General features: G+C 43.3%; 1 protein-coding gene and 1 long non-coding RNA gene across 3 annotated transcripts in view; one reads left to right on the forward strand and one right to left on the reverse strand.

The window, feature by feature from the left end:
- LOC135898410 (uncharacterized) overlaps positions 1–1,459 on the forward strand; it is a 21,787-nt gene extending 20,328 nt beyond the window's left edge. For both annotated transcript variants that reach the window (XM_065427327.1, XM_065427328.1), the window contains one exon: positions 1,126–1,459. In XM_065427327.1, coding sequence (XP_065283399.1) covers positions 1,126–1,290 — 165 coding nt within the window. In that variant the 3' untranslated portion in view covers positions 1,291–1,459. The remainder of the gene's footprint in view (positions 1–1,125) is intronic.
- Positions 1,460–6,565: 5,106 nt separating this feature from the next.
- On the reverse strand, positions 6,566–17,871 carry LOC135898340 (uncharacterized). The gene is made up of 4 exons (XR_010563309.1): positions 17,769–17,871; positions 15,810–15,842; positions 9,764–9,784; positions 6,566–6,778 (listed from the first exon to the last, which is right to left on the reverse strand). It is a non-coding gene; the product is annotated as an uncharacterized lncRNA (long non-coding RNA).
- Between the last annotated feature and the right edge of the window lie 4,692 nt (positions 17,872–22,563).

Raw genomic sequence — 22,563 nt, forward strand, 5'->3', positions numbered from 1 at the left:
GTAACTTTGCTGCAATGTTTGAAGCATTTCTGTGGCTCGTTTAGGTATGACATTTTGAGGACATATTCTTTAAGATATGAAGTATTTTAGTACCATTATTGAAAAATAAAAGCGCCTTTCTTAAGGATATTGCCCACCAGCCCCTCTTAATGCCGAACGGTGGGCTATTCGAACCCATGTTAGAATGGCCTCCAGATTGTTCACGAACAGCAACGTTAAGAACTGCGCTGCCTGTGATATACCTGTCTGCTAAGTTGAATGACAGTATTCTAAAATATTGAAAGCTTTCGTGACAACCTGCGTATTGTGATGAATGTATCGACTCCCATAAATTGTCTATACGGCACCAGCTGGGCGCGGCAAGGTGCGATTGATCCACGAAGTCCAATGCAATATTTGGGGGCAGCTTACTTTATGGCTTGCCCTAAACAGAGGGCCTTAATGCCGCTACTGGCGCTTCTCATTGAAGAGCGTCTCCCGCACTGTGCACTGACCGCAGTCATTAAATTTTCCCCCAATGTTATATGACCCAAATATGACTCTGGTATCACTAGTTCATATGACACCAATCACTGAATTCACTAAGTGTCTCGTGTCAACGGTGCCTCAGCTCTCGCGGATGTGCTTGAGAATACATACTTGTATACGCGTTCCTGACATCCCACGGCTGCTGTTGCCTTTGTTTTATAGCGATATGTAATAACGTCGACCCTGCTGACTTGAGGTTCGCGAACAGATATCCCAAGTTCGAATCGCGAGCTTCATCTTATTGGTTGCTAGCCAGTGCTTGTGTTGTGGTGTGACCATTATTTTTTTTTTCTTCGTATGGTTTGTGGTGAAATCAAAGGCATGAAGCTGGTCGTTCGAAGATAAGATAGTGTGACGCATATTCACCTTTCGCGCTTCTTTCCTTTTAACGACCCGACCTTCCTAAAAGTGCCGAAAAATGATTCCTGCAACATTAATCACTGCACTACATTGAAAAATTACAGGCTTATTAAAACTGCAATACATGAAAGAAAAATTCTCTCCCTCCCTAGTTCAGAAAGACTCCTTTCATACGTGAACACACTTTAGGAGTTCATCAAGATGACTTTTCCTTTTTTTTACAAAACGTTTCTGCAGCTCAACAGGTATGTTCGCACCTTTTCTGAAGGATGGGCGATCTTCGAGGTCCAGCGAGACGTGTGGAAGTCCTGCCTTGAGAATGACTACATTCGCCTGGAACTGATTGCGGTAAATGCGCGCTATAATACCTCGTCAACACTGACGGCAAGTCACGGCAGATAGCCGGGCGACAACAGGAACCTGCAAGGACAGTGCGTTTGGGGTCTAGGACTCGCAGCTCCAAGCGCCTACCTTTACCATCTTCGGAAGAGAGGCTAGTGACGACAACTGTGTCCACGCTATGAGCAACGGACATGTGTGCTGAAATAATTAAAGAGTACGACGAACGTTTTCCACTTGCGCGTGTTTTCCTATAGGTAAATGTGCGCGTGCTTCTTGATGTAGCCCTTGAGAAAATTGGAACGCCTCGTGGTCATCGCCTTCAAGGAAAGTGGAAAAAAAGGCCTCATTCGGAGATTCAGAGTTATCTGCGTCAACCAAACCAGGCTAACAATGACACATTCGAAACTTCAGTTTTGCTGTTTTACGCCCAAAAACGGCAGACTGTGTTATGAGGGGCACCTCATTAAACTAAATCTAAGCACACGATAGTTCTTGCATTCTGCCGGCACCAGAGTCGCCACAGCTGAAAAACATCTTATCCCTCCATTTGATCCTTTTGTGCCCTCAGTTACGTTTTACTGCGACAGCAGCTTCATCGCCGAAGGTGGTTTTGCCTTTTGCATCCTTCCGTCCGTCCATTCCGTTACATTGACGATGATCATTCTCATTGAAGTGTGCTTGTCGTGAGACCACCTCGCCATTCCCCGCTTCACCATCGCCGTAAAGAAAGATGAAATCTTCTGCGTGACCACCACCGCTGGGCTTTGTTTGAGCCCATGTCACTACATCAATCTGGGGTTTTACGTGCGAAAACCCCAAGATGATTATGAAGCACGCCGTAGTGGGGGACACGGGATTAATTTTGATAACCGGAAATATAACTACACCAGTGTTTTCGCATTTCGCATTCCTCGAAATGCGCCCGTCGCTGCTAGAAATCGAACTTGTGACGTCATACTTAGAATCGAAACGCCATTGCCGCTCAGCTAGAGCGGCGGGTATATGCATTTGACATTCGGGCGAGCAGTGCACACATATATCACGCAACAACTACACTGGGCAATCATTTCAATGTTTCGTGTTGCACGCAGAATGTTAGTGGTGGAGGCCAACTCTAGAAGGAGGTCAACTCTAGAAGACGAGGATGACAATATGCATGTGCATCACATAAAAATATTGCAAGTTGGCAGTATGATGGTGATGATGATGATGACGATGATGGCTTCATACTATGGCTCATACCCACATTGGCCAAATGTTGGTGCGCAATTCGTCGTTTTAATGCTCATGAAGACAGCATCTACGGCAAAAGAGAGGCGTACATGACAATGACCATGACCAGCCTCAAACAAGTCGCATACTCAAAATGGGTGATGTATCCAGAACAAGCTGTTGGGGGAAAGCAGAGAAAGAAGCAAAGGCAATTTCAATGCCAACAACTAGGGGTGTAGAAAAATTTTCTCTTTCCAAGGCTTTACAAAACTGAAAATCCCAGCACCTGAATTTACGCATTTCATAGTTTCATAAAACAACAAATGGCATCCCGCACTTAAGCTGGAAATCTCCATTAGAAAATTATTCTGCTGTATTGCACCACTAAAGTTTTACTGCTACAGGTCTGAGCTGGAACCATGCCCTCTATGGCATTCCTGACAGGAATCTGAAAACATCGACTATTTTCTTTTAACCTGCCATCAATTTACAAATCAAAAGAAAATATTGCAACTTTCATTTCGAAAATCCGCTATTTGTTCAAATTCTATCAATTACTATCAAGAACATCGAAATATTTGCAAGGGCGAAGGGAGTCACTGCAAAAAGTCTCTCTAGCATCCATAGCCTTGTATCTGATGTATGAAACAGTGTATTGGAAGGCGGGAAAACGGTTCCATAAAAACCTACAGAGATAAATACAAAGATATTTAGATACAATCACAGGTAGATAGAGTGTGTGAAGTACACTAAGAATGCTAATACAATGCTCGACTTGCGATTCTTTCAGCACTTGTAATATTTACTGACTGCGAACTGTTCAGGTTTCTGCCACGTGATTTTTGTTGATTTCGGCGTTCCTGAAGGTCAAATGGTGTGCACTTAAGCGTTCTACCTAACCTTCTAACTGTATCGAATTACACAAACGGCCAGATAGTACCATTCGAACCCTTGAGCTAAATTACTCGAGGAGACAACCATTACGTCTGCAAAAAATCAAAATGTTTAAATTATAAACATAATTACACTAACTAATCTTTATAATTACTTTACGGTATATATCTGAATCTACGAATTGTAGCAACTGTGTTTGTATAGTATATCGGTTTGGAACGAATTCAGAGAATGGCCCTGGTTGGAGATATGCACCGAAAAGTTCCGGTGGAAGTGCACTGTGGTTCCGCTTACCTTACTAAGAAAATGCTGTTTTATGCAATGGAGCACAAAAGTAGCTGGAACACCAATGCATTTCGTTGAACTTTTAGAAAATACCTCCAAACTGGCGTAGTTCTAAGAATTCAAGTGGATACGCTTTGCGAACTCACCAGCTACAACTCACAAATTTAAAAATGTGCTGCACATTATTTTAAAAGTAATTATAGTAATTACGTTAATTACTCCCGAGCTTCTTGAGTTCTCGTAGAAGTAACAACCACCTCATCGAGTAATTCAACTCACTGGTTACAATTCTTTGAGGCAATCGTCAAAAATTTGGTGCCGGGGAAAGAATACACCTGGTCTTATATAAATAAAACTTATTTCGTCGCAGTCACAAACTTAGGCAACGTGTCTAAGTGCACGTTCAAGCCACAGGTACCCAGTGGTCATCAAGAGATCCCGCACAAGGGCCTGTTCCTGAATTCGTGCCCAGGCGTCTTCAAGGTTAACCACGTGGTGGTCACCAAGGACGGTTTGTAGAAATTTTTCAAATGGCGTGAACGCAATGATGTACATTGTCGATCCCGGAGAAAGTGAATATTTGACCGACCAGTGGCAGATGTGAAGCAGGCGCTAAGCACTCCCCATACGTGGGCTGATCCCGAAGAAAATGCAATACCGAGGCGATCCGCGGTAGATGTGCAGCAGGCGTTAAGCACTCCCTATACGTGGGCTGATCCCGGAAGTATAGTCTAATGCCGGACCGACCCGCGGAGAAGGTGAAGAAGGCGTTAAGCACTACCCATACGGGGGCCAATCCGGAAGATAGTGCAATCCCAGGCTGACTCGCAGCGGAGGTGAAGCAGGCGTTAAGCCCTCCCCATACGTGGGCCGATCCCGGAGATTTTGCAATGCCTGCCGACCCGCGGTGAAGGTGAAGTATGCGTTAAGTACACCCATACGTTGGCCGATCCCGAAGATTGTGTAATACCAGGCCGACTCGCGGCGGAAGTACAGTTCGCCAGTACGCGGCCCACATTCACAGCTTCGTTGGTCATCCTTCTTCAGAGAGTGCAAGGGCACTGAATTTTTTTTTCTCGGTGCTAAATCAAATGTAGAGCAGACAGCCTGGCTTAAACGTTACACTTGTGCAGATATACTTTCAACAACTAAAATAGCTGGAAATAAAGTTCCTTGACAAAACCGTATTCGTGTATTTCTAATCTGCACGTTATGGCAAATAAAATGACATTTGTAGAATATCAAATGCCTACCTGGCATTGAAAAACTGCGAGAGGACATGGGGAAATGGGATACGATTTATTTTCTCTCGTCTGATGTCTGGTGCATCAAAACAGATAATTAAAAAAAGCCTGCTAGAGCACTAAAGTTCAGTGTCGATTTATTTGTAAGATGTGTATATGTTTTCTAATTAGACGAGTTGCGAAAGAATGACATGCGCACAGTGATTTCGTCCCAGCATTGAAAGGGACCTTGAATGTTGCGGTTTTACCTATTAGCGCCATGACCTCGAATAGCCTAATTAGCCTTTCTCTGATAATCACTCTACAACTGTGCATTTCATACTTACCTCAGCCAAGAAATTATTTCTATAAAAAGCGTTTACTTGCTGCATCGTATGAAATAAGATGTTTCGGCCCATTAGCTTAATTCTTCGGGGCCCTGGTAGTTGCGTCTAATGCCTGTGATTGATCTAATCTTCATGGTAATAGCTAGCGTTATCTGCCTCAAGATCTTGAATAATTTTGGGGAGAAACATGAATGTTAGTTGATAACAGCGTTGATGGCTGCGTTTTATTTAATGCCATTTTAGTGCGTCTGGTAACTGCCAGTGGGTTCTTCCTAACATCACGTTTTGAAACAGTAGAACCCGTCCATCCGTTGTTCATTCCCTGCATGTGCAATATGCTTCATATTGTATTTCCATATTCTTTTTCTGAGTTGACTGAATTTTATGATAAGGATTTTCCTCCTTCATTTCTGCGTGGCTTAACTGAAACTGTGAGCTCAGAAAATGAAACTACGAAGCTCGGGAATAACTGTTTCTCATAATATTATTATTTCACACTACGCAGGCAACAAAACGTAAGCATACAGATCGTATAGATGAAGGTAGAAAGCGAATAGGACATGCATGTGTACATTTACCACAAAACTTGGGTTAATTGCGCTTACGTTGCCCCCCGTTTTCAAAAGTGCATCTTGGGGAGACGTATTGCCGGGGGCTGCGCGAAGCAAGCAAACGGCTGTGGCCAGCGGAGCTCATGAAGCTGGCATGAGGGCATTAAAAGGACTTTCGGAAGTATTGTCATGAAGTAGCAGTGTGCGTAGAGCAGCGCGACAGGGTCGAGGTAATTGCGGGGCGGTAAAGTAGAGCATTCGACGAGAAAGGCTCAGTTGCAATGCAAAGTGCGCAAACGCCGCCTAGCCAAGGGTGAGGGCACGGAGTCATATTAGTACCACGGGTCATAGTACACCCGACGAGGCGCTGGACCACGCGTGTTTACTAGCTTTGTCGCCAGGCGCCACGAGTGAATAAGCAACGACCTCTTCGGTACGCGGATGCACTTTCACTGGCAGCAGTTCGGGGCAGCTGCATTCATTGCTCTAGGCTACCGCATACACATCAGTGTGGCTATTATACACGCTATCCCAACTAATCATACACCAGGTTTTGATTGTTAACCGAATACTCCTATCGTGATTAAAGTGAATGCATGTTGTTAGCGGCACCCTAAGGAACTTCGAGTACTTGTTGAAGTGCTCTTAATCTAGTTAATCTATTAGCTCGTAACGCTTAATTAGCTACCTTTTTCCTTATTACCATTGTTGGAAACGGCCATGCGGTCAGACGTGAAGCTTGTCAGATAGCAGAACTTCCACGGCTTTCCGAAGATAAACGTACTCACAAGACGAAGTAACAGTTAGGTTAGCAATAATAATGGGATGCATAGCACCCTTTTATTCATTATTTATTAATATTTATTTATGGGGATTTAGTACTAGCGTTTACTGTTTGTCGAAGGCGCGCTTGCTGCTGGACAGCTGATAGGCGAGGGTAATCATCTTCCTTCTTGTAGCCGCACACCAACTAGGAGTCACGATCCCCCTCGAACAGTGCCCAGCCGTCTGAGACGTGTTCAATGTACATGTTCAGCTGCAGAAGCGGTGGATATAGGAATATAAGCTGTCATGTTTTCTCAAGAACAGTGTTTCACCGAGTGCATATGCACACGGGTAATTTTTGGCATCCAAGAACGGATAAGTTAATGATGCTATTACTTGACGCAGTTTTAAGCGTTGTCTATAGATTCAGTTGCCGAAAAGTGCCCTAATTACAACCATATTAAGCATGAAATGCTTTATCTCCCCTTGTCGGCAACCTTCAAGTGACGTTGAGCCAAAGCCAGAGCCGTTACACGGGCACTCTGACGAGAACTTATTTATTTATTTATTTATTTATTTATTTATTTATTTATTTATTTATTTATTTATTCAAATACCCTAAAGGCCCTCTTGGAGAGGGTATTACATAGGGGGTGCACCCGAAACACACTAATAAGAATATGAAAAAAACTTCCTAGCAACATTGCTCGAACAAAGCAAGATCATCCGGGCAACCAGTCAGAACATTAAAATGCGGTCTCTGGCCCCCAACCCTTTGTACATGACCGCATTAAATAAGCTAGTTTCTGCCCAAATAAGTTACAAAAGATATTGCTTCCGAGTTCTTCCTCATGTTTGTTCACAATATCACTCAGGCTGTAACTTCTAGTACGCTGAAGTTTTATCTGTCATTTCCAATAACGACGTTCAAAAGGCGGATACTGTGCACCATACAGTTAATTGTCATCTTTTGGCGCTGAGACAGGGTTGCCTGCGCTTTTTTTCAACGCCAGCCGTCCATGAGTTCCACGGTGTGGGTTTTGCGCCGCCTCCTTTAAGAGATGGTGCCACGCTGCGCGACCAGGAGGGCAGCGTCAGGCGCACAGAGGGTGGTTGCGAAATGATGGCGAGTAATAGTCGTAATTACACCAACCGATTTGCTTTGCCGGTAGCCATTTCATGCTTACATCTATTATCGATTACATGAGAGCCAGCGTTTTGCTTCCTTTTCCCGTGCCCTACCAGGGATCACTTGCGGCAGATTATTCACCCTCAGATGAATCTAAACGTTCTAAGGCAACAGAAATCTTATGAACGTATTCAACTGTTGTGCCACTTGTTCATAGCCTGCGCTTCAGCCCTTAAATTTACATATATAGAAGCTGCAGTCGCAAGGAACCCAAAAAATTGTCTGAGTTACTATAGGCTATTGCGAATAGTCTGCGTTCGGTTGAATTCGCTTCCCACGCGCCTTTCATTTTTAAATTCTTGGCTCAATTTATGTGGGACACCCTCTACATTGTGGCGCACATGAGAGCAGACAGATGATCTCCTCCGCAGGAAGCCGCAGGCAGGCCGACCAAGAAAAACATTCCGCTGCGATTTAGCGGTAAACGTCATGGAAGTGCGCAAGCATTACGTCGTTCCCTTTGAGGTCCCAGATCCATGGTTTAGACCACGTCCGCCACATGGCAAAGTGTTGTTCAGGAGCTCAGTCAACACACGCCCTGCCTCTTTGAGCAGCGAAGCGCAACTGACGGGGGTCCAGAGCATAACACCGTCAGTCGCACTATATATGTATTCATGCTTTTGTTGCTCAATAAGTGCCAAAGAAAATAGTTTTGCAAGAGTTAAAGAAAGTGCGCAAAACACAAGAAGTGCCACGCAACTACACGTGCGTCACTTTTTGCCTGCTATTGTGGGCTTCCGTTCAGGCTTGGAAAAAAACTTTTATGTAGCCCCTATAAAGCAAAAGAAAGATGAACCGCGAATTTTTCTTGACGGCCTACAGTTTTCGGATTGACGATTTTGGTCTGAATATATTTCAGAAGCTAATTAACTACTAACAACTAATTCTTATGTAATTCGGCCAAATAATAAAATAGTCTGACTGCAAAAGACATTGCCTTTGTTCTGTCGAGCTACTTGGCATTCGCATAACTTTAAGTTTTGGAACAAGTTACTTGGGCTACCCTCCATATATAGGCTCCTTGTGTTATCACTGAGCTGACGTCTTACACTGCGCATTCGCATGAATTGGTGTTCGAACTTTAGCATAACTTGTGAGTGGTGTAGCGCATAAACATAAACATTGCGTGGTAGTAAATGCGCGACTCATGCTGTGCAGAAACATTGCATGAGATTACACGTTATGTAGGATGGCAATGAAGTCAGCTGCACGGACCGTATTTAGCTTCACAGCTAAATACGGTTTCACAGCTAAATACATGGATTTTAACCCCCCTTAGCAGTTCAGGCGCTATTAGAGACGTTGTAAGGGGAGCGCTGTGAAAATATTAAAATTTATTTCTGTTATTTATTCATTTTGACAAGCTAAGTTGCAGAAACGAACTTCTCTCTCCGATTATAAAGGACATACAAGCTGCATCCAGTTATGTAAACGTTCTGCAGAAAGTAATAGGCCGAAACTTGAGATACTTATTAATGATGAATGATGATTTTGCTCCCCCCCCCCCAACTGTCCCCGCTTTCTCGTGTTCTCATTCGTTCTTAAAATCTAACATTGTAGAGCTTACCTCGTTCCCAGATGTCTCAAGACCGCCTTTAACTGATCCGTGAATCATCTCTAGTGCCCTCAAGCTTTGAAACTCTAATACTAACAGCCTATCGCCCCAACCCAAGTTCTGTAACAATAGTGACCCCAATACTAGGCCCACTGCTTTCGAAGAAAGAAAGACGGCGCCTGAGCAAGTGTGACACAAGCAAGATGATGCTTGTTTCACACATGCTTGAGCAAGATGAGGGCGTTAGGCTGATTAGTGCCACACGTCAAATATTCATGCACCAAAAAAGTTTATAATGCGCGGCATAATGCCTTCCATTAGGCACTGAAGGTAGTTTGCATAAATAAATAAAATAAATAAAAAACTAAGCGCATGCGCTATAGCAGGAGGAACGCTTCCACATGAATGCCTAATTACAGCAAATACAGACTCATTTTTCCTTTGCTGTTGCGTTAAATAGAGTGGCCCGCATAAAGAAATATCTAGAAGCGAACATTGTTACTCACGCTTACCGGACTCCACTGAAGGGGAACCTGTGCAAGTAACAAGAATTATGCGTCTGTGATCAAGCATGGTTAATAGCGAAAAGGTGTGTAGGTGGCACACGCCAGAACATGAGTCTCTAAAAGTGAACGGAGTTTTATCCTGCAAGGGTGAGATATTTCGTACCATTTTAATTCATGAAAGAAAGATTCTGTGATCACGCTCCTGTGCGCACCTGCGTAAGGTTGATACGGGAAGTACCCTAGTTCGTGGAGTGATAAAGCGAAAACGAGGGTTAGAAACAAGAAGGGCTACACTTAGTGTTTCAATAAAAATTAAAATGCGCGACGAAGTGATTCTGTGTGCTCCGGCAAGGTAAAAAAAAAAATCCTTCCCACAAAAACTGTAAACAACACACCTTTCTTTTTGCTGTACTTTTCCCCGACAGCATTGGTTGCCAAGTATATAATGTAAAAATGTACAGACGTCTGTAATTTCATTCCACAGCGCTGTAATCACACGTCGTCTTACTTATAGTAACTTCCCGCAAAAAAGACATACGTCTCTATTTTCATTCCACGACACCACGAAAGCACCCATAACATTTCTAGAAATTTACCTAAAAAAAACAATACAAAAGTCTGTAATTTTATTTCATGGCACCGCAAGAAGAGCCCGTAATATTTACAGCAATTCCTCGTAAAAAATATTGGCTTCTGTAATTTCGTAGTACTTCACGACAATAACATGCCGTTACATTTACAACATTATAGCTTTTCTGTAAATTCTGGACCTGTACTTCTCTATAAAAACGAATTTTCTAGAGTTATTTTTCACCATTATTAGCGTACCCCGCTTCATCGAAAAGTGTCCGTTCTGGCCCTTGCTGCAGAGTCTTTGTTTTACCAGGTGCCAGTCACTTTAGAGTCTACTAGCTATACATTTCCTCTGAATCAGAAAAAAATTGAAAACAACTTGAAAAAGAACAAAAAGTGATTGAAATAAAGCCGAACCAAGAACTTCTGACTACATAAGGCATATCAGATCCTATTTCAAGTGTATCAGAAGTTATTGTAGCTCAAGAAAGGAGATGGAAAGCAGTCTGATAAAAAAATTCTAGGGTTTTACCTGCCAAAATAACAATCTGATTATGAGAGACACCCTAGTGGGGGTTTCCGTATTAATTCTGACCGCCTCATGGTCTTTAACGTGACCACAATGCACGGCACACGGGCGTTTTTTTACATTTCGCCCCCATCGAAATGCGGCCGCCACGGCCGGTCTATGGTCACGTGACCTCGTGCTTAGCAGCACAAAGCAAAATCCACTAAGCCACCACGGCAGGCATCAGTCCAAACAAATGAACAAGGTAAATCAATAAAAAGTAAAATTTAGAACAGGTGTGATTGCCTTGTGCTAGAATACAGTGCACCCATAAATATCAGTTCCTGCGATTGGAGAACTGAGTTCGAGTATGCATTTAGAATGATGTGTTATGTCTGTAACAATACACCGGAAGCATGCAGTACAAGAATGCCTTAGCTTATTGCTCTTTCTTGGCAATAAATTCACACTTTCAGGGCCCTGCACTATACACACAAGAAGAAAAGTGGACGGCATTGGTATGCACGCCTTGCACACTAAATGCGATGAAAACATCAACAAGGAGCATCTTCTGCAACACTCAAGGGCGACGTTTGCACCAGCCGAACTACAACTTCCATAGACTGCTATGTTAAATAAATGAGGAGGTAGAAATTAACTGATTTATTGGACAGGTCAGTTTCCTTGTAGTGTTGAAGAAAAAAGGAATTGAAGCAATAGTTTCAGATTGGTGCAGTCCACCCTGGAAAATAGCCGGGTGCTTGAGCTGTGGGGCACAAAATGAAACACGGTATAAGCTCTCGAGCATAACATTTCTTGCAGTGTTCTCTCAATATGTCACAATTCACTTTAATTATTACACTCGAAGAAAGATATCTTAAGTAGAAGAATTATATACCAAAATGTACGAGTCGGCTTCGACGATCTTATGATCAAGGTATTACATCTTCTCATGACACGGCGATTTTGCCGTTATTTTTATGCCACGACGTGCGTTGATCCCAACGAGTCCTCTCAAAAGGGTTAAACAAAAGAGAAAAAAAACTTGAAGCTGAAGTTCTTAAATCTCTCAAATAGGCTGTAATATGGCAAACTGTCAACTCTTGTGTAGCAAGCTCGATGAACAAGAACAATCAGTATGAAATGCACCGCGCTTTATCGATGAAAGACAGATACTGCGATGACTGCCCTGTCGTCTTTGTTGTCCAAAATTCTTACACCGAACTCTTGGTTAAACAGCTTAAGCTAGAATGAGGGACCTAGTTTACTTCCCATCGGTACAGTGAAGTGGGCATTACAAATAAGAACCACAACATGTTATATTCCATTCAGGTGCAAAACAATTCATTAGCATAGGTGCTTTCATTGTAGCAGCAACTCGCTCATCTAGGTTCAAGTATAGAAAACTGCATTCATTAACTTCATTTCTGTGAATTCGCAAAATACAAGGCGTCAATAAAGCATAAGCCACAGGTTCACAACACCGGAAAGCAGAACTGCAAGATATTCTTGTACACATCGTTACCGAACAGACGAGAATATGCCATAAGTGCGTCTGCTTGAAACTGGAAAGTTCTCATGATGTTACCCCCTGTGGCGTAAGGGACAAATAGAAGAAATCGTGGATGCATGCTCCGAGTAACGCACAGTGGCACATAAAGCGAAGGAACAGGAGCTAGCTTACGTGCTGGTGCATATTAAAGCAACTAATATGACATTAAATAAAAAGATGCATACCACTTGCACTAGTCTACGCGAACAATCTATACTGAAGCATGACATTCAGACAACGCGTCCCTCACCGCCTAGGCGCGATACACCAGCGCCCAATTTGGCGAGCACGCTGGTTGCATTACAAATAGAAACAGTCACTTTTACCGTCCCTGCCACAACTGTGTTTTTTGTAAGTAAGCACAACTCTCGAAACACTATCAAACTCAAAACGTACTCACCCAACTGTAGCCGTGCAGCAGACATTTAAAGTACAATCCTGTCTTGTCACGTGGTGAAACAGTAAAAGTCTCTCGCCACCACCAGCACGCTCGGTAGCTCAATTTTTCACCTAAGAACAGGCAGTGCAGAACATTTGCTGCAATGTCTGCTACAGCAGATCCCAGACTTGTCGGGACAGGCGACTGAACATGCGTGCTGTGCAAGCACCCACGATTTCTGTTTCACGCATTGCACTCTCACCCATTAGCTCCGTTTTCTCTTTCTGCCACTTCAGACAGTGCGCAAATGCGTGGCTTGATAAACGGAATCTCACCGTTTCCTCTCAGTACAGCCATAGTGCCGTAAAAATCGCAAGAAAAAAAAAGGCGCGAGAAGAACTGGCACTTTTGCAATCGATATGCCTATATGTCACTATGGACACACCAAAGACACCGAAGCTGTATCAGCGAGGTCTCAGACCTTTTGAAACTACTAGGGGTTTGTTTTCTAGCCCCATGGCATCGCTGGAACGCAGCTGCTGCGTTCGAATGTGGTCGTGGCTGGCTGTTCAAAGGGAAAGTCTAGTCAATCTTGCATCATGTTTACAGCCGATATGCTCCTAATTCTTTGTGACGTTGCGTCAATGTTTTGAAAAATAACCCAATCACGTTCTGTGTGACTGACCCTATATGGCATTCCGAGTTGCAGCATCACCACGTCAGCTTTCACTACCGCAGCCGCAGAAACTTACAAAGCGACCGAAAACGATACACCTGTGTCCACAGAGTTAGTGGCCATCCGAGACGTTATAGAAGCGATCCTACTTGCAATAGTACACAGTAGTGAAGCATCAGTGCTTACAATAGACTCAACACATATACTATAGGGAATTAAAGCACGTATATTCCACGCTGCGTACAGTCCAGGACGTTCACCAGCTCAATCGACAAGGCCAGTGACAAGTCACCATAGGGTGGGTACCGAGACATAGTGTGATCCATAGAGACAATGCCGCGCACTTCCTCTCAAGACAGCCTACAAGATAGACAGGCAATACCACATCCTCCCTGTACTGCTGATCTCATACTACACCTCTTAGCCCATAAGAATTACCTCCGTCTTTAAACGTGCCCTAGTTCCTCCATGCTCTGTGGCCATCCATTGTGGGCTGACCCGCGAAGATGAGGTGATGCTACTTAGGCTTCATTTGGGTGTCGCCCTGACAGCTCACGTCACGGGAAAGTTAGAGAGAAACCGCCGCACCGGTGAACCCAGCAAATCGACCAACAGTCGATTTGCTGGGTTCTATCGATATATCGAGCAGGTGAAAACACATCACTGACTGTGGACTTGGCCAGCTACAGTAAATTACAGGCGTCGTCACACCTCCTAAGCCAACGTCAGCCTGCTAGACGAAAACTGCCTACAGACATGACTGAACGGAACCTCGTATCGCACGCTACTCGCAAACGCCTGGGCGACCAGCCTGCACTGTGAGTAGACGAGCGTGGCGATATTTTTACCTCACCCCCTCGTAGGCTTTGAGGTCATCCGCATAACAAAGACGTCCTTTTTGCTACTACAAACTTCAAACTGACCTCCAACATGAAGTCGGTATAACGCGACGTTAGAAGCAAAAATTACGAGTTGTTGGTTGAAAATACCGCACGTATAAGCGGCTGTTTAATCGAACGAAATATACTGAAGGTAAGCTTTTTTCAATATATTATTGTTACGTTTCAAAGTAAGTTCATGGCCCTGACCCACGTTGCATTGAATTTACATTTAATATCGACCACGAAGTCTCATGCCGGCCTTCACCACACAGTTCCTTTGCACACTGCAAGGGAACTGAATATACGACTCCGGTGGCACACCTGGTTTTGCAACCTCGCTTGCTGTCAACGCAAATCCGAGGGCAGAGCCTGGAAAGCTTATTAGGAGCCGTAAAAACCACAGGAATACGATGCCTGTTGGCGACATCCTTCAGGTTCTGCGAGACCTTATGCATATAACGCGTTACTAAGGGCATCGCCATCCGTCGCTGGGTCTCCGCGCTTTCCGTTCCGGCTCTGTTCTTCGTTCGAAGTGTGGAAATGCGTACATTAGCCGAACTCAACGGTGCTTCAACAATCGGCTTAGGCAGCATGCGCTAAAAGTTCAGAAAGAAAGAGGACGAATATGCACATTTGATTGCCCATATCACCACGTGTGGTTGCGAGGAACTTTTTTCTGAGACCCCTATTTTAAGCATGTCCACTAAATTCACCTATCTGTGTAAGCGAAGCATCTATGCTTTTGCACAGCGCCGAACTGTACTTCTTGAATTCTGCCATCTAAAGGAGGCAGCAGTTTCGTTCACCTTTTTTAGTTTTTAGTTACGTATATCACGTTCGCATGGAAAAAAGGAGTGTGACACTTGTGCGTGGCTCACTTTATAAAATCGGAGGGTGTGTCAATTGGAATAAACAGTTGGTAGTAGCGCTTGTTCGCGTCTTTCGTGTCTTCTTTTTGTGTATGTGTATTTTTGCGCTGTTTCTGGAATTTACAAGTCCTGAGAACATCGACGTCGAAATCTGGAGCACGTCGGCGTCGTGTTATGCTCTCGTTATCACCCAGTCCTAAAACTTTGATGGCACTTGTAACCCCTTTAACATTTACGAGGTATTGAAAATTTGAAGAAAAGCCATCGAACGTTATAATAATCGTTCGTCAGGTTCGATTAGCTACAGTTTGTTAATGAGGCATGCTTTAGTGACCTGCTCTGGATGATCATGAGCGAGAGTAATTTAAGTGGACATAAATGTCACTAAAGGAGAGTTCTTGCTTTGTGTGTGTGCGATCGTAATTCTGCCTTAGTTATTTAGACCTTCGAACAGGTGAATGCCATGGTGACTGGTAGGTCGAGCACTATGACAAATATTGTTGGGGTCTCTACAGCCTACAGTTCGTGTCTCCACAGCGAGCGCTACGTGCATTCACGAATTCGCTTCGCGACGGCCTCTAGGAATAGACAAAATGGGCAGTGTGATGTCTTACCATTATAGTGAGACGTCGCCGACATGCCAGCTACTGCAATAAAGGAAAGAAAAGAAAGGAAGAACGTGAATAAGAGGAGAGTTGCCTATGTTAACAAGCATTTATTTTGTAAAACGCGGTGTTCAAGACAAAATGCCCTACAGCACAGAAGTGCTTTACAGTGACTCGCAAGTTGGCACCGTTTACATACCTCTTTTTATTGCTATGCACAGCACTGCTATAGCTACCACAGTGATCACGTCACCACCATGACTAAGGCAAACAGAGTACCTCCTTTATGTGTGACGCAATGCGGATGATCGGAAATGGTCGAAGTCTTAGCTATGTTAGTTATGGTTCTAACAAAACGATGTGTGTGAACTGCCCTCGCCGTTGGCCTTTATCCATTGTTTACTCGATTCTTAGCGCAAGTATTCGTAGTAAATACGTCCTAACTTAACAGCTCTAATTTTTTTTATCTTAAATTCTGGCCAGGAAAGCCAACATTGGCGCTTTCACAGGGATAGCGGTGGTATAGGACCACTCCACTATAGTCGTTTTTATGTCCCATGATGTCTGCTTTCTCCGCCGGTTTCTATTGCTGTAAGCCTATAATATTATTTGCTATACTCTCACAACCAAATGAAACTACAGTGCCCCGCGAGGATTAGAACTCAGCACCTACAGATTGTCATTCGGAGATACTGCCTCTCAGCTTCTCAGCCATTCTGCTGACGCTGCATCAAAGCATACTGTGGCCGTTTGTGTACCGTTTGGTTTGGCCAATGTAGACTTTACCAGGAAGTTAAGAAGTTTCAAGTGTTCAAAATTCCACTTTTTTGCGGTAAAGTCTACGTTGGCCAGACCGAGTGGTGCATCAACGCGCACCTCAAAGAACACCAGACTTTGTTGAAGGACGCACCCAGCTCTCAATGTCGCACTTCTCGTTGTGCACTGCTTTTTGATAGTACCGCTACCGTTATGAGGCACAGAGTGCAGCGGTTGCGCACAATAGCTCAGGCTTTTCACATACGTAAGCAAGTTCACGAGTGCTTAAGCCAGCCATCCCTCTAACGCAGGACGAATGGAACTTTTTAAATCAGGTTTCATTACGCCTGACGTGTGCGGTGCTGTGTCATTTCTACACGGAGTTTGTTTTAGTTTTTGTATTTTCCGCGTTGGCGCAATCCACGTCGTATGTATTGGCCACGTGTTTTAGTTGACACACAGCGCCGTTTGATCGCGTCTTATTTTACGTCTTTGTGTAGATGTTGCGCTGACAGATTATGAACGTATTGCAACTCGCGAAGTTCTCGCTACTTGTGTAGAGATATGACGGCAGGCTGTTGACGCTGCGTTGCTGAGATGTTCGCGTGCGGGAGAAATTCACTGCGCAATGAAAGGATCGGAATTTAAGTCGGTTTCTCTTATTCCCTTAAGCTCTCGCTGATCGTAAGACGGCCGTTGCGAGTGCGATCGCATTTTTTGTACACGGCAGCTTTAGGCTCATGACCGAGTTCGTACCTAGCCTAAGCGCAAGCTTTCAACATTATGAACACACACGTTCACGCAAAATAACAGTGGTCCACCTAGCACCAAGCGCGAGGACAGACACCGAGCTCCTTCCGTCACCTTTGTAATAACTGGACACGGAAATCGTTCTCTGTTCCTGTTCTTTAGCTGTCTGCACGAGATGCAGCCGCTGACCTCTTATCTTGGGTGCAGAGAATATAGAACACAAAAGCGACATCATTTCAGATCATTTTTTTCTTTTTTGTTTAAAAATGCAAGCGAAAAGAATCTCCTTTCGCAACTGAAGGTCCCCTTAGGCTTTCTACACGACACTGGCACGAAGTTGTGCCTTTAGAACGGCCGCATGCAAGGCCTGTTACTGCGTACGTTTAATTTGGGTGACGAGCATTCAAGATGACAACGTTGCTAGGGCCGACCTTGAACGATTCGCAGAGAACTATGACTTACCGTCTCCCATTGTTTTCAGACGAGCGCAGGTTCGACGCGAAGGTGCTATCAGGTCTGCAGAGCAGGTATTGCCAGCTGTCGGTTGACTGCGGACGAGATGTGCGATGTTGTTGTTGTTGTTGTTGTTGTCCTTAGTGGCCGTGGCACATACCCACAGTGGGAGATTGGCCAAGAATCGGGTGGTTTAATTAGGTGCCTAAAAATAATAATGATAACAAGGGAGTTAACAATTTGGGCGTGTGAGTTTAAAAGTAAACGTTTTGTGTTTGGAGAAAAAAGGAAATAATCAGATGAAAACCGGGTATAAGATGATAATAATAATAACAATAATAATCAATAAAAGCTAAGAAATAGGAAAAAAAAGAAAGCTATGGTTGGGAGGGAGAACGATCAATCTAACATGGAAATCGATTGGTTTCAATGAGGTAATTTTGGATCGCCAAGCAAACATTTCTGTTGCTGAACCCAACAATGGAGGCTCCAAAAGACAGGATCACAGGCACTGATAAAGTTAGACCAATAGAGCGAAGCGGGATTTCGAGTAGTCGTTTTCTTATAATAGAAAAACGTCTGCAAGACAACAAGAAATGGTCGATTGTCTCCGCTTCGCCACAGAATGAGCATAATGGTGAGGGGACCAGACCAGACCTGTGGAGGTAGAAGTTCAATGCAGGTATACGGCAGCGCAGCTTCGTGACAGACACTTCAATTTTCCGTGTTCGGCAAAAATCTCTGTTCCAAGGGTGCAGGAGATGTCCGTAATCCGCAGAGTTAGTAATTGCGGAGCCTGATACTGACTGTATAATGATACTCCTGCGAAATCTTGCTGCAGTAACATAAGCAGTCAAAGGGCAGCAAGGAAGAATCGGGCCACTTATCGATGCCTTGGCTAGAGAGTCTGCAATTTCATTAATGATTAGTCCTTTATGGCCAGGCACCCAAATCAAACGCACGCTTCTCAAGTAAGCAATAGCTGCACGGGTAGCGGATAACTTCTTCTTTTCCCTGTCGCAAAGTCCCAGCTCTTTGTTAACATTGTCTTTATTATCCATTTGATTATAACCTCTTTTAGAGTTTTTCCCTTCAGTTAGTCTGACTGCTCGCTCGCATACTAGTCTAGGTATTCCACCGTCTACTGTTTCTTTTTTCTTTTACTTTGCGCTTCTCCCCTTCAAACATAAATTCACTCATATTACCTCCTGCCCCTCGATGGTTGGCCTATCCCGTTCAGTGGGTGTGAGCCATAACAAGGTTCATCATCATATTCATCATCTTTATTTCCTTTAACTCAATTTCTGTTGTTGTTGTTGTTGTTGTTGTTGTTGTTGTTGTTGTTGTTGTTGTTGTTGTTGTTGTGCGTAGCCAGATTCTTCGCCCCTGATTGGGTAAATGCATAATGGCTTTAAAGCCATGTTCTTTGCAGCCATGATACCCACCATCATTGTTATCATCATCACCACCATCACCATCGGATTTCACTTCAGTCGCCGTCATTTAGTTCAGTGCATGTTAAGGTACTCGAGCGAGACGATTTGGTGAAGAAGTTAGCAGGCGTGGAAGAAAACAGATTTTTAAGGGATAAGGTAATGTTCGTTTTGACGCTTTTTTAGGTGTACTAAAGTATAATACGAAGCAGACTAGAGCAGATCGATGGCGCTATTATTAAAAGTAGGCGTTAGCTTTTTTCGTCCTACGGAATCTTTAAAAAATTTTAAGCGGAAAAAAAATTATCAAGCGTATATTACAAACGTACAGATCTGGTACCGCTTGTATCACGAAAAAATGTTACCTATTTAAAAACGCTCATTGCTATTACAACCATCCTTACAATATGAAGGAAAGAAGGAGCTAAAAAAACAAATATGAAAGATATCGGCAAAATAGTTTTGATGCCAAGGCAACCCATAACGGCTGATGACGGCGCTCTTTTTTTTTTTTGTGATAAGTACGTTGTCAAAACTCTGTTGTCTTTATGTTACTCAGCATTTCCTCTTTGATTGCTCACTTATTTGATTTGTTCGTGTTTGCACTTTTGATAATATTCTTTGCGGCGAATCCTTCTCCTGGGTATGAGCCACGTTTAGCGGCAACAACGACGACAGTGAGGACAACAACAACACGTTGGGATACAGTCACCAGAAAATTTTCACAGCAATGAAAGACTATTCTTGGCACCAATCATAAAACAGCAGATTTATGATAATTATGTATCTATTTTTCGATTCACTCTAGCGTGATGACTGTTCCGTTTTGAACAACGAGCAAAATTCTCCTTTCTTCACTGCTTTTTCTGTTTAAACTTCTCATTCATTTTTTGCAAACCTCCCAATTCTTGGGCAATCCTCGACGGCGGATATGCGCCATTTGTGCAGAGGAATAACAACAGGTGCTCACAACAGCGCGCTCTTGTTTTGCTATCTAGTTGTGGCCTTAACACCTTCGTGTATATTTAGCTTACACACAGGGGTTGGTTCTGAGCAGGGCCACCACTGCACAACCATGTATTTAACTGAGCGTTCAGTAATGCTTCCACTCCTGTGTTTTATTGGATTCTGAAGAATCGCTCGTCGCTTCTGGTGCACCCATATCTCTCATGCTTTTGCGTCACTTGAAATGAACTTTGTTGTTGACTGGTTTTACCGCATGGTGGAATGCAACAAGTTCTATGGTGTTTCCACAAAAACATGTTACCAACAATGGTGCTTATGTCAATTTTTAGTTTACAAATGTATCAGCGTCGTGATTACTATTTTATTAGACAAATATCCCGCTTTAGAGCCGCCTAATTTTTTTCCAATCACGTAGCTCCGACACCTGATACTGCACTCGCTGTAGAAAACTCAGACTCCCCCAAATTAAGATACGTTTTCTTTCGAAAAATTGTTCGTCGGCGAAGGGCCGCCCTTGCTTGCGTGGTATGCTCCCTATCACTATTAGCCGCGAACGCTTCTTACTAATCGCTTTAGCGTACGAAGTCTGTAGTAGCATACGCAAGTTTAACACGCTTTGGAGCTTCAAATCGCGCACTACTTTTCTACCGCGCTGTTCTGTTGGAGTCTGTGGCAGTTAACAGAACAAATACGATTCGCCAAACAAATAAAACGTAACGAAATCGCCAAGTCACGTCACAGACAGTTAAACGGGCACAGGGAGAATTCATTGTAGACGAGAAGTACACACTAAACATTTTAACACCCTTAAGGGTGTAAATCAGTTTGTCGCCAGACGAACACCCTAAGGGTGCTGTTGTCTACACCCTACAGTTGGGGTGCCACTATAGCACCCTAAAGGAAGGGTGTCCAGCAAAATAAATTTAGGGTGTAAGGGTGCTCGTCCAAATTAACACCCATCTGTGTGGGTGTTGGAAGGGTGTACACCCTTTTATTTCTAGCGTGTATGGAAGGCAGATTCGGCAGTACACGCCTTCAATTACTACTATGTACAGCGATCCACGCACTACTATTGCGTGTGCCAGAAGGTTCAAGTTCAGCTACCAAACGCACTGTCGAACAGCCGGCCTTGAAGCTTCGATGGGCATACACAACACCTATACGTGTGGATCACATTACATATTAGTAATTCAAGGTGTATATTGGAAAACCTGTCTTCGCTGCACAAGTACAACCTAGCGAACTTGACACTTTTGAGCATGTATATCAACACCAAGGTTATCACGATTTCCATTTCCAAATAACATGCAACACAGACTGGTAAGATATAGGCTGCATTTTCAAGAAAACTCAAATATATTTATTGCATGCTGCAATACAGAGTACAACATATACATAAATCACATGAAATATAAACATGCACAATCGCCAAACACATCGGTAAGTACAAGAACATGTACATTCCCCACAAAGGTACCTAAAACATATGTATTGATCAAATCTGTTATTAGAGAAGAAACTATGTATAGCGGCACTGAAAGAGCTTGGGTTGATTCGCAGTGTTTTGGGCCACATAAAGGACTGAATTTTGGTTGAATTTTGGTTGAATTTTGGCTCCAGTGAACGAAAATTCAAGTTTTGATGCCTTAAAAAAAGGCATATTGCAAAGGTGAATTAGGGAAGCAATTGAAATGCAGAGCAAACGCACAAGAAAGACACCTGTAATTTTGTACACTAATGTAATCACAAAGCATTATGAAAAGTTTGGAAAGTCGATGTAAAGCATAACTGGCCAACATTTTTCAGACTGAAACAATACTTTCCAAGCATAGACATGCTTTAAGTGAGGTTTATGCCAGGAGCCTTATTGCTAATTTTCTATTTCCAACAAGATTACTTGAGCACAAAAAATACGTAGAATTTTTTAGTGCCTACATAGTTTGTCCTCTTTTGTGAAACGAGAGTTCTCTGGGCTAAAGGTGCTGTGTAGCGGTTTTTCTAACTACAATACCAGTTTCTATAAATTTTTGTTTTGTAACTCTAAGGCACTGGTACATATACAATATGTAGTTTGAAAATAGGTTCTTTTCTTACTATAAATCAAAAGAGTGCAGATTCCACATCTACTAGTGCCTGGGTGCAAAGTGCAGTAGGAGGCCTGATAAAAACAAACCACTGTTTTAACGATTTTGCTGAGCACAAAATGTGGACAGTGTTTTAAAATACATAGTAAATTTCTAAATTATTTGCGCTTAGATGCAGTAATTCAAGATTAAGGCATGCTATAGCATGTGAGCATGCAAATTAGCAAATATGGTTTAATAAGTTAGCCATACTCTGGTTACTAAAAGAACACAGGCATAGGCATTCATGCAAAAGTTCAAGTTAAATATCAGACTTAACAT

This window comes from Dermacentor albipictus, chromosome 4, assembly GCF_038994185.2.
Source record: "Dermacentor albipictus isolate Rhodes 1998 colony chromosome 4, USDA_Dalb.pri_finalv2, whole genome shotgun sequence".
Taxonomy (NCBI): Eukaryota; Metazoa; Arthropoda; class Arachnida; order Ixodida; family Ixodidae; genus Dermacentor; species Dermacentor albipictus.